The following is a 13,408-nucleotide window of genomic DNA, read 5'->3' as shown; positions in this document are numbered from 1 at the left end:
ATGTCTAAAACACCATGATAGTACTGTGGTACTTTTTTGTAAGTAGTGAAAAAAGCCATAATACCATGGTACATTTCGTTAAATTTTTGTTGATGAATATTCATAATCCATAATATTTACATGATGCTTCATGTAAAGGGTATAATACAATGGTACATTTTTGTTAGTGCAGTATAACTTAAAATACAATGTTAAACTATACTACAATGGTGCAAAAAACATGGTATGATAGATATGGTAGACTCAAGTTTCTGCATAGATAACAGTAGCCGCAGAGAGTGTCAATATCCCTGTCCATCACTTCTCCAAAGAAAAAAACGTCAGACATGTTCTCTCTGTAAACAAAGTGGGTGGTTTGTTTCCATGCAACTCCAGACAGGAATCCATCAGAAACGGCATACGAGACACAGCGGTGGGGGAAAGACATCACGTCATCGCAAACTCACAACATGTCACGCAAGTTAAACAAAACAAAGATCAAGAATTAAAAACCTGCCGTGTGTAGAAATGTTCCGCTATTTACTCTTCCTCATTTGCATGGAGATAAAGAAAAATAAAGAAGCATGAGGACAAAAGACACCTTCCTTTTACACAACTCGGTGTTGATTAAGGAGCTGTTGAGGATCTTCTCTGTCTTTCCCTGCGCCTTTCATATGCACACTCTTATTTTGTCAGCAAAGCAATTAATTTCTGAAAGGCTTTGATGGTTTGATAACAGGAGGCTGTTGTGCAGAGAAATGAATGCAGAGGAAACATACAGAGAGAGAGAGAGAGAGAGAGAGAGAGAGAGAGAGAGAGAGAGAGAGAGAGAGAGAGAGAGAGAGAGAGATGGGGGGGTTGATCAAAAGTATGGATTTTGATGCAGGACATCTCAGGTACTCTATCTATCTATCTATCTATCTATACATTATATGATAGATAGATAGATAGATAGATAGATAGATAGATAGATAGATAGATAGATAGATAGATAGATAGATAGATAGATAGATAGATAGATAGATAGATAGATAGATAGATTAAAGCAATACATATTCATATGGTTTACTATATAGTGCATTTGATGATATATAATACTACATATGAAGAATGTTTAAAATATTAAGGGTATCATATACAGTATATTGCAAATAATCTTTCACACTATCAAAAAAAAAAAAAAAAAAGATAATTTTTTTATGTTTTCATTGCTTTTTTTTGCACCTCTATTTTATTTCCTCCTTTGCGAGTCCAAACTTTTCTAAAGCTGTGAAGCAAGAAACTTGCTTGCTACAAACAGTGTCTTTTTGTGGCCCTTCCGCTGCATTCATCTCCGCACCTTCCCTTTCCTGCCTCTGAGCTCTTTGTCCTACGTCTAATTTGTCTGAATCACTAAAAGCGAGGAGAGGAGGCATACGGCTGCTCAGATCTCCAGGATAATTCTATTGGATGCTTCTAATTAAATCAATGAGGGCTATTATAGCAATTATCCGGCCAAATGGGACTGCATTGTGTCCGCTCGATACATTTAGTAAATTCTGTCAATCTTCTTATCACCAAGATGGCACATGCAGTAACCCCATTTTAATGATGTCGCAGAATATGCGCAATGTCTCGCGTGTGGTTTCTCTTCCTCATCAAATCAAAGAGATTATGAGGCTCTTTTGTGCCTCCAGCCCACTCAAAAACGCACACACATTAAAGCACAATCTGGCCATAATTTGTTTTTGTCATGCAGTGACTTCATTTCTCTGATTGTAATGTGCATTACAATAAATATACATGTATATCCATAAGGCTGTCCAACAAAATGTCCTGCAACGGAAAATAACTTTTACCAAAACGTCTACTGCTACCTGATTTTACCACAGAAATACACAAATAAACATAAACTGTTCTTACTAACTGTTAACAATCACTATTGTGCCCTTGAGCCAGGTACTTAACCTCAATTATTCAATAACTGTAAAGCCAACCTTACTTATAAAAACTTCTATAAGTACAAGTTTGTGTGTCAATGTGGGAAAAACCATTCAAGCCGCTCAAAACCTTCACCTCTGCTGTATAGAAGCAAATAAAATAATATAAAATATGTATATTTAACATTTCCTCACCTCATAGAGAGTAATGACTCCATTGGTTTCATTCGGGGCCTTCCATTGCATGAAGATTTTCTCCTCGTATGGGCCTGTCTGAATGGACTCCATAGGAATGGGGCCAGGAACTAGTGTAGACACACAAACACACATTCAAACACATTTAGCATTCTAGGTTATATTGCCAAATGTTTAGTCAACAGTATTGTATCTATAATTCAAACACTCTCCCATTAAATCAACACCTTGATACAAAACGTGATTGTTTTGAGAACAGAGGTGACGTAGGGTGACAGAAATGGCTTCTGTTGCTGGGTAAAAGGTAAAGTGAGGTGAGCAGAGATTGGCTGACTAAAGAAGTAAAACTATGTCAAACACACCTCAGCCGCAATATTCGAAGTGTGAATTGTAACAGCTTTGCTACCCTTCAGTACTGAGAGGTGTTAACAAGTGCTACGAGTACAACTGCGCGCATTTGCGTGTGTCTATTTGCATATTTTGTGTGCACGTCCCCTCTGGCACACATTGCAAGTTTTCCAAATATATTCTTGTTAGAACATCATTAACACCCTAAAAACTTGTTTCCAAGATGTCATCATCCACACAAAGCTTCATCCTGCTCTCATATGCCAGCATAGCATTTTCAGAGATGCTATGACGTGACAATTTTAGAAATCAACATGCAAATGTGCTAATTTGTGCCAGTTTGACAATAGCCCATACATTATGTTAACTTGAGGCTAGTTGTCTTGGTCTGTGTCTTTAACTTGACTGTTAGCGATGACACACTAATGAGTCAGACTGTTCCTGACGGTGTGTGCAAAAAGAGCTAATGACTTAGCTAAAAGGCCGTTTAGTCCAACTTAGCAGCCCTATAGCGCTGTTGTTTGCTTTGCACTTAGTCGTGGCTAATTGGGAGGGCAGATTAAAGAGATGAGCGTAGCAAGGCCACAACGGGGCGAACGGGAGAAGCGTCTCGGGCACAAACAGATTAGCTGGCGGTCATCTTGAGCGCCAAAGAAAAGAACTAAAACATCTATTGTTCATGCAGCATTTAATTTACACGGAAACAACACAGAAGCCTAAACCTTTGACACTATCATTGCTCGGCTATTTCCTCAAGGAAAAGCTAATCTAGCTGTACTTTTATTTTGGAAATCTTTTATATTTCACAAAAGACAAAGTTTCTTCGATCTCATGATTTTTGCCCTTAATCATAATTAAAAGCTGAATAGTCTTTGGCATTTATTCTTCAATGGGAAAAGACTTAAAATACAAATACTTTTACTTTGAGTGTTTAAACTGAGATCTGAGAGGATGTATTCTTAAAACATGAAAATCATTCCACAAAATTATGATTTATGCAATAATGCCATTTTTATCCAAAAGTTTCACCATTACTGAACAACAATTTAATGTGCATATGAGTTTTAGTTCAAAACTGATTGATTTAACTAAAGTACACTGGTTTGATTTATTAGCAGAAATAACTTGCCTGAACTAATCACCTGAGAACAACTGCAACAAACTATGGACCCTATTTTAACGATCTAAGCGCATGGTCTAAAGCGAGTTCACTTAGGGCAAGTCCGAATCCACTTTTGCTAGTTTAACGACGGGAAAAATGGTAGTGGTCTAAAAGAGTTGTCCCTATTCTTTTAATGAGTAATGGGTGTGTTTTGGGATTTACATGCAATAAACCAATCAGAGTCTCATCTCCCATTCCCTTTAAATGCCAGTTGCGCTCGCGCCATGGCAGATTCGCTATTTACATGTCGGAATTTGATAGTGGAAAGACTGAACGTGTCTCCAGAGCGCAAACGGATCTGCTCGTGTGCGAGGTAAAAGTGCGCAAGCAGAACAGCTACGGGACAAGCCGGATTCCACCATATCTTTATGTACACAATAATAATCTTTTACATTGTAATCCTTTTATTTTAAATATTTGCCATGTTTGTGTGCTGCTGTACATGCGTCCCTGTGTGTTTAATAAGCAGAGTATACGCGCGTTGTGGACCCACCTTTAGGCGCGCATTACTAACGTGCTCTTTAAATCAAAAAATAAAATTAGCAACGTGCCAACAATGTGCCAGAACACACCTCGTTTTCAGACCAGCACGCCCATGGGCGCACAAATGGGCACAAATGCATTTGCTATTTAAACAACGTGGCGCAGGACGTGAAAATGATAACTGCGTCGGACTGAAAATAGCAAAAAACACTTGCGTCGCGCTTGGCGCTGCATTGCACCGGGTGTAAGATAGGGCCCATTATATTAATTATATAAATTATATGAATATAATACAAATTAGAGTGAATACAGATCATTTGTCAATGGAAATCTCACTTATGCCGAAAAACAGAAAGTTTCTATTTACCTCAATGAATGGATCTCATCTAATATAATTTTATCTGTTTAATTCTATCGCGACTAAGTTCCTCTTGAAAAGGTAACGAGGTTGAGATATTTGCCCTCAATAGCTATTACAAGCTGAATAGTCACTGGCATTTATTCTTCAATGGGAAAAGAATTGAGCTAATCAAAGAAAAGGTGAAAAACACTCTCTCACTGAGAAGCTAATGTCAGATATTGTACTGCAAAGTGAGGCCAGTTAAATTACATTTCCAACAATTCTTCAAAAAGCTTGATTGGGCACTAGCCAACAAGCATATTAAATCACTGTTACAATGAAATATAATTAGATCCAGTCCTCCGTCCACTGTCTTTTCCACTATATAACCATGCCTGTGCCTGGAATGCTTCTTTACATATTAATCCAGCTGATTAGCTTCCCGTGGGGAGACTATGAGTGATGTTTCATTAAGTTTGAGGTGCAAAAAATTTTTTTTCCCCATTTTATGCTTGCCCCTCTCAAGATACAAATACCTTTTAAAAGGTTTCGTAATTGTCGCACGTTCCATTTTGTTTCTGAATCTTACTGATTATTTTCATCTCTGAATAAATCACGAACAACACACTCGCTCTTTTCCTGTTTATGCTTGTTTACGGGTAAGCAGGTTTCAGTACAGGGTTTGGTGTTGTTGTTGACCTTATAAGGTGAAAATTGTCTGCCGTCCTCATGTTAATTTCACCCTCCTTCAATTATCACCATATAAGGTTACACAGAGAGACAGAACAGCCTCACTATTGATATGTTGCAGCTGTCCGTCAATTTGCTAACACAAAGGACAGCAATTATAGGTTTTCATATGCAAAAATACATAAAAAAGGAAAAACATCAGTGCGGCAGACAAGAGCAGATACTGAATAACCAAAAGAGTTCTATCCATATCAAACCATACTCATCAGAACATGAAAATGAAAATCTGAAAGAACATGAGATGAGCTTGAATTATACACAATAACCTAATAATCTAAGGCCTGACAACAGGCTTTATTTCACATGGTTTTATAGCACAGCATTAAAAACAAGCTGGGAGAAATTAACTGTAAATGGAGGCTGAGCGCTTCCCTCTGGGAAATTTTCAAATTAAGCGCTGCAAGCAAACCTTCCCTCCGTCTGAGAAACATTGTGTCTTTTCACAGACTGTGAAGCTTTAACATGCTCTACGTTTGGGATTTCCTTTTAACTGCAACACATCAATGGAACAGATGGATTAAAGGAGGATGGCTTTCATCATCTTTGTTTCATATTTGTTGCTTTTCTTTAGGAAGAGCAGGGCAGTGCTATGGTCTAACAATTCTGTTTCCATTTACTTCTCTGAGTGGATCTGACTTCTTTACAGAACTGTAGTGATTCCCAAATACACAATGCAGAGAATCTATCTTATAATACAAGCACTTTCACAGTGAACATTACAACAACTGAGATCTGAGAGGATGCATTATTAAAACATGAAAATCATATCCAATGTTCACAAAAGTATGATAATAATAATAGTAATAAATGTTTCTTGATCATTAGAATGATTTCTGAAGGATTATGTGACACTGAAGACAAGAGTAAATTTTAGATTTTAATAATATTTCATAATATTACTGTTTCTACTGTATTTTTGGTCAAATAAATGCAGTCTTGGTGAGCATAAGACGCTTTTTTTAAAACATCAAAAAATCTTACTAACTTCAAACATTTGAATGGTAATGTACACGTATGTAAATACACGTATGTAAATTCAAACTACTAAAGGCAACTAAAACTTACAATTATTCACACTTGAGCACAGCCAAAATCTAATCTAAACTAAAAAAAAAAAAAAAAAAGATTTTCTTAGGAATAAATGTTGCCAATTAATCTGCATAAACTACAGTATGTGTGTATACCGTTTATACACACATACAGATTTATAAGCAATTAAACAACCTCAGAAGAAATTGTGAATCTCCTCCACTAATTACAAAATTACATCCCTGAGATTATAGTTTAATAAAAGGCAAAAAGCTGCTTTTTTATTTTAGAATATCTCTAGTGAGATTAGTCTTTTGTTGTCACTAAAAACAAGACTGGTTTGGTTATTGGTTTTCTTTGTTCTTATCATATATTCCAATGCTCTTATAACATAAAGAAATACTGAAAGACAGTTAAAAGCAGTAACACTCCCTCACTCCTAGGCTATAAAATGAAACAAAGTACAGAATTTGCCGTCTTTTAAATCACTTTTGGCAATCTAAGTTTAGTTTGGCAAACTAAGTTTATTTTTGACCGCCACACAAAAGTAAGATGAATGACCACTACTGAAGAGTGCTTCCCAAAAGATCACGGCATTTCCATCCCTGCACTTTGAAAAGCTTCAGAATTGCATTCAGCTGGAAAGAACATGTGAGCGCTCCAAGACAAAGACTTGAAAAAGACCCTTCAGTCCTCAAGAACCAGAGGTAAGAGTCATTCATTAAAACATGGATAATTGAAATAATAGGCTGGGATTACTGAACTTTTCCCATTTCCGCATTTAAGGATGTGGAAAGTGCCACGGCATGTTGTGAAACTAAATTGCAAATAGCTACAACTGTCAACATTTATCTATAACAGCGGAGTCCCTGATGCAAAATACTGCCTATATGAAAGGATGTTCTAGCCTGTAATAGCTGTGTTTACTTCACTGTACAAAAGAAAAATATTAACCTCCAGCCTTTCTGTACATGTGCCATTCTTCCAGCGAAGGTTAGTGGTTAATTCACTTATTCTTGTTTAATTCAAATATCTAGTGAGATTAAATGCCAGGAACCAGTGTTAATAATTTCTGTACCCAACAAACCTCCATTTAAAATGTTCCTCAAACAACCTTCAAGTAAAAAGATATCAATTCAATGAGAAATAGACAATCAGTGTATTTGTAATGCTTACAATTATACCTCTCTTCTGGGACTTTTTCTAATAAGGCTAAACCAGTGTTTTGGTATTAAAAAGCTATGCTATTTATGCTATTTAATTTCAAATATAGTTGTTTTGAGAGCTTTGCTGTCAGTATACAAATATATATATCTGTAATCTGTAATAATGAAATATAATGACCACTAAACTGTATAATTGTTGTGTCTGGCAATCAATTTCCTACTAGCTGTGTTTCTTTCATGTCTCTCATTGCACTCCATGGTCTCTTTCCTTTCAAAATATAAAATAATTTCCTCTTTAATCAATATTACATTTATTTATTTGTATATTTATTGTTTAGTAGCCATGGTAATGTTCAGTCAGGTCTACTTTTATAACTTATTTTAAATTAAATGAACCATGTGAACCATGCAAACATGATTAGTGCATTTATAATTTGTTTAATTTGTAATGAGAAAAAAATTAATTTGGATGTTTGTTTGCTTATCTGTGAGCTAAATTTGACAGCATTGACAGCAACACTAAATTTAATCATTTGTATGCATACTATAAAATACTCAAATTAATTTTGCTTAACATTTACAAAAGAGAATTCTTTTTGATTCCACCATCTTGCTTATTCAAGCTCACCGTCTTCCTCTGTCTGTTTGACGATCTCCTCGCTCTCCTTGCTGCCCTCAGGGTTGGCCAGCACCAGCCGTAGTCTGACCGTCACGAAAGGCCTGAGTCCCCTCAGAGTGTAATGAGAGGAGGTCGGTATCAGCTCCTCAGCGGCAAACTCCTGCTGGTTGAACACATACTGGTACTGGACGGTCAGGTTAAAACTGTGGCAGCGTGTCACCGCATATCCAAAAGTCTCCCACTGCAGGGTCAGCTGACGGGCACGGATGTCCACAACGTTCACGTTCTGGGGACCGTTGACTGGATCTGTGGGGAGAAACGGGAAGGAAAGGGAAGGTCAGAGATAAATTTGACAGGAAATTTTGATTACAAGGTCATCTTAACATTGAGACAATATACCAGAACAATTATCAGAAGAGATATTTTTCCTCTTTTGCTTGTTCCATACTTTACCAACAGCCATGATGAATGGATAATGTACATTTCTAATATATGTACACAACATTTCAAACGTTTTGGGGTTGGTAATATTTTTTAGTCTCTTATGCTCATCAAGGCTGCAACTATTTGATAAAAAAATACAGTTAAAACAGTAATATTGTGAAATATTATTACAATTTAAAATAACTTTCCATTTAAATATTATTTAAATGTGATGTATTTCTCTGATGTCAAAGCTCCATCATTACTCCAGTCTTCAGTGTCACATGATCCTTCAGAAATCATTCTAATATGCTGATTTGCTGCTCAAGAAACATTTCTTATTTTTATCAATGTTGAAAACAGTTCTGCTTAAAATCTTTTTTTGTGGAAACCGTGAAAAAAGTTGACAGAAGAACATCATTTGTTTGACATATAATTTTGTCTGTGTCAGTGAACTTATTAAATATTATCATCGCATGGTTTTCTGAAATACTTGATTCTGACTGGTCAATTGTTGCAGTTTGCATATTTAAAAACATGTTGTACAACAGTGTTTGCATTGCTTTGGACAACATGGCCGCTGATCAGGCATTAGATGTTGATGTTCAAACTTTGTTGTTTATGTGCAACATGTTTCGTGGTCAAATCACAACTTTTTTTTCGATTATGACTTCTTTTCAACGTGTTAATTCGTTAAGCCGTCATTGCCTTGTGTGTCAAGTTATCACTAGGACACGCCCCATACGGCATTGATCCTGGCTTTTGTTCACACAGGGCGCGTTTCGGGACTGATCCCGGCAATGTTACTAGGTCCCCATCCCAGCATCAATCCCGGGACGTGTTTGCGTTCACACAGAAGGCATTTTTACGGCAATTCCCCGGGATCAACATGCTGTGTGAAAGGGGCTAAACAGTATCAGAGACTCGCCAGTGGATCCAGTGGGCTTGTTGGACAAAATCTCTCACACTAAGTCCTCTAGATTAGAAGAAAAGCATAAAAGAGGCAGGCGACTGGTTTTTGACTTTGGCCTTGGACGAATCTTTAGGGAGCCGAATGTGAAAGGGAGTTTTAACGTCTTAAGATAGTTTACATCATGGCTGCTCTCTTAGGGCGCTTTCATTCTCAAAGTTCTTAGAGTTCCTGTGTGCAAAGCAATTTGAGCAATGTGAGAACTGTGTCACGTCTAGAGCAGACATCAGCATTTTTCAGCTTCAATGGCTCATTCATCAGTGGTTCACACATGGGAGGCTTAGACTTAGACTTACAAAGTTTGAACTGAATTGTGTTCAGTTGCATTGTGTTCAAGATCAAGCAAACTAGACAGATTGGTAGGAAAGTCAAAAAAAAAAAAAATCCATTACTGATTTGGTGTCTGTACCTAATAATAAACAGGAAGCCAAAGCCTCATTTTAGGTCCTCTGTGGTACATTTGCACAGTTGCTTAACTCTTTTGCTTAATCTTAGCTGAACAAATTACAGAAAAACAACAACAAATGACCCAAAACCCAAATCCTTTGTTCCTGAAGGCCAGATTACAGCTAATCTATTCATCAGAGTTGGTTCTTATCTAAAGGTGTCATCTAAGCAGATTTGAGACTGTAAATCCTACGTGACTAAGCCTCACTAGAATGGCTATAAATGCAGAGACATATGTCTGATCGAGCAATGTTTAGGCTCTCGGCCAGCAAGGGTCCATGCCCAACATGTAGCCCCCCGTCGAGGGGAGGTGTTGGAGGGGTAGGGGATTTGCCTGGTGGACAGGTGCAGGGTAACAATATCACCATTAAGCTGACAGAAAGAGGTGAATGTGTGAGAGCATTAGCAACACGCTAATGCTCGGCTGCGGGGTACGCCGTGGTGCCATAGGTGGGCTTATGGAGCCTGGATGAGGGCTGGTGTAGTTTAGCAAGGGGAGATGCTGATGGATGGCGAGCCTATAGGGTCATTAATCGCAGACGTTGGGGAGAATTGCATAAGAGAAATCAATCTTCAGTACTGCTGCTGCGCTGCTTTGGCGCGATCTCTTCAGACCCAAACGCCCTGCAACATTTATCACACCTCCACCATCCCTCTTGCTCTCTCTGGAACGAGAGAGGAAACTGCAAGCAATAAACATATCAATAGGTGTCCACCATACCCAGATGCGTGGGGTTTTTAAACCGAGATATTCAGATGAGGGAAAAACAGAGGCAGGGAATGAACAACAGCACAAAAACAACAACTGTGAAAAATGAAATAAAACAAAATGCGTCTCATTCGCCATAATGAAATTATATATCGGCCAAAAGCCACTCTGCTTCCTAGATATCAGCATAGAGCATTGAAAATGACATGATGACCCATTTTAATTTTTCTAAATGAAAGCATTTTAACGGTTATTTGCTGCTATATGAAACGAATGGAAAAACAACAGTAAAAAAATATACATATAAAATGAAAGCATCACAAAAATGGAAAGATTAATAAATCATAAGATTAATAAAAAAATACAACTATTTATATGATAAAATAAAATAATTAAAAAAATTAAAAATGAACAATCATTTACTTAAAAAACACTTTCATTTTCTCATAGTATACATTGCACATCTCCACATTTTTCAATTATTCTCAAACAACTCAGTTGGATGAATCATTCTCTCTATATCTCTCCTTTCTGCGAGCTACTCTGCTCTGATTGGCCAGACGGCCCAGTCTGTTGTGATTGGTAGATTCCTAAAGCTCAGTGATTGTACACATCCTAAAGACAATAACGATGACGTTGATCTTACCATATCAATCTGATGATAACAAACCGATGTGTATATTTCAAATTTATTGCGGTGCACATGCAGGAACTGTATCAATAACAGTGCATATGTTAGCCCATGCACTAACGTGAATGACTAATGTAACATTAAAGTTTGCAAAACATATCTTGCTCCATCCTTTATCTTTACTCAAAGTAGTAAGAACGACAGACAATCTGCATTAATAGACACAGCTTTAGGTAATAGTGGCCCACAGCTGATTAGCTATTAACTATTAACTATTATTAATTAACTATTAACTATTTTGGTAAGACAGTAATAACGTGAGTTAGCCGGTTAGCCGGACACTTAAACAACATAAAACACAAAACTACATATTTTGAACACCCGGTAGAAAATATATACATCAATAATTATTCATACTTACAGGTTGTGATTCTGAGGAACAAGCTGGACCAAATAAACTGGGTACTGACCCATCTTTCAAGAGCAAGCGTTTTACGTTTTCCCGCATTGAACTCCGAGATTTGGGAAGCAGTCGACAGTAAAATTACGTGTTTGAGGGTGGGTCAAGTTGTTCGCGGGCAGACAACGTACAACATAGGCAGGCATTATGCAAATGTATTATCTAGCAACATAGAACCATAACACAGTGGGATTAGAATTATAGACGACTCATTTAGGCGGTTCAGAGTTAATTTTTTTTTTTAGGAGACAGTAACTTTATTTAGCGTGCACTTTTGACTTTTCAGAACGTTTACATTCACAAACAGCTATATTACACACTGCATGAAAGGGAATATTCGAAAAACCATAATAGGGGCACTGTAATTACTATTACTCAGTACTTAAATGTATAATTACACTGTAACAGGGACACATTAATATAAAGTGTAACCAACAATAAAAGCCAGCAGGCCGACAGATTCATTAGTACAGTACTAAAGTACTAAAGAGTGCTTTTCTTGAGTGAAAATGTTCAGATATTTGTTCAAGGTTGCACTTTGCCTTCAAAACTCACTAACCTTCACTCACAATGGTCATTTGTAGGCCAAAGTGGCACCATCGGTTACATAAAAACATGACCAACCTTCAAAAACATTTCCAACCAATCGAAGATAAAAAAAAACTTCATAGGTTAAAAGACAGTGTAGACCAAGGGTCGGCAAGTAACTTTGGCCGCGGGCCAATATTTTTTTAGCCAGTAGAAGGCGGGCCAGCTACAGAGAGTAGGCCTATGGATACAAATGAAATACTCTTATATACTGTAGGCCTATAATCGCGGAATATGATGGGTCCGTCACCGTCCGTGGATCATTCGTTCAATCGTTTTTTCAAATTAAAACCAAAAATAAAAAGGTGAAAAACGACTTGTTTTTCCATTATTTCCTGAGCTAAAATGAAAAAACGAATAACGATGGGTTTTCTGATTTTCTGATTGTGCTCAGATCAAAAATAGAAAAAATTTATTACTGGATTAGACAATTTTTTTTTTTTTTTTTTTAATTTAACACCTTAGGCATATCAAGGAAATCATTTTAAACAGATCAAGTACTATTGTGGTAACAGATTACAGCCATTTTAATAAAGGTGTGAATAGCAATCATGCCTCATTCGCTTACAGTCCGTACACACATACACACCTAAGGTTTAAGGAGGTCTGCGCGGGACTGTTTTTTTCCCGTCCCGTTCCCACAAGGTTCTATTCAGCAACCGCTTAAAACACACTCTGTGTTCACCCGCTTTATTTCCCGACCTGATGGGTATGCAAAATTTAGATCTCGTTTCCATAATCTCACATTCAAATGTCTCTAACGGAAAGAAGGAGATTAAGTAGCCTATAATAATTATAAATGCTATACAAAAATTGTGTTCGTGTAAATATAAATATTAGGCTATTTTAACATTGTACTGTCAGCAGAGAAAAAAAATGCCACAGAAAAAAATTATGAAATATAAATAACATAAATTAAATAGGACAAAGCCTATCACTCAAATTTCTAAGCAACATAAACGAAAATCATATTGCCCTACTGACAAATGAAGTAGGCTATTTTCTGCCGAACTATTTCAAACATCCTTGCAAAAAAAGAATGTTGTTGACTGACAATGGTTTCAGTACCAAACAGCTCCTCAGAGCTAGGTGTACAGGTGGTCAGAATTAAGTGCGGATACGCTGTCAAAAGATGTCGGGAGTGGGCTATTGTCAGTCTGACCGCCCGCTCCGTCCAAAGTACACAAGAG

The 13,408-nt window shown here is 37.1% G+C and overlaps 1 protein-coding gene across 6 annotated transcripts in view; it reads right to left on the bottom strand.

Annotated features, from left to right (window-relative positions):
* ptprt (protein tyrosine phosphatase receptor type T) overlaps positions 1-13,408 on the bottom strand; it is a 250,176-nt gene that overhangs the window by 105,505 nt on the left and 131,263 nt on the right. For all 6 annotated transcript variants that reach the window (XM_084127973.1, XM_084127974.1, XM_084127976.1 and 3 more), the window contains exons 8-9: positions 8,000-8,296; positions 2,094-2,203 (exon numbers count right to left, since the gene is read on the bottom strand). In XM_084127973.1, the coding sequence (XP_083984099.1) occupies positions 2,094-2,203; positions 8,000-8,296 (407 nt within the window). The remainder of the gene's footprint in view (positions 1-2,093; positions 2,204-7,999; positions 8,297-13,408) is intronic.

The sequence above is a fragment of the Abramis brama genome, assembly GCF_963993115.1.
Source record: "Abramis brama genome assembly, chromosome: 11".
Lineage (NCBI taxonomy): Eukaryota > Metazoa > Chordata > Actinopteri > Cypriniformes > Leuciscidae > Abramis > Abramis brama.
The sequence above is the reverse complement of the archived record's forward strand: the minus strand, read 5'-3'. Positions and strand labels throughout refer to the sequence as shown.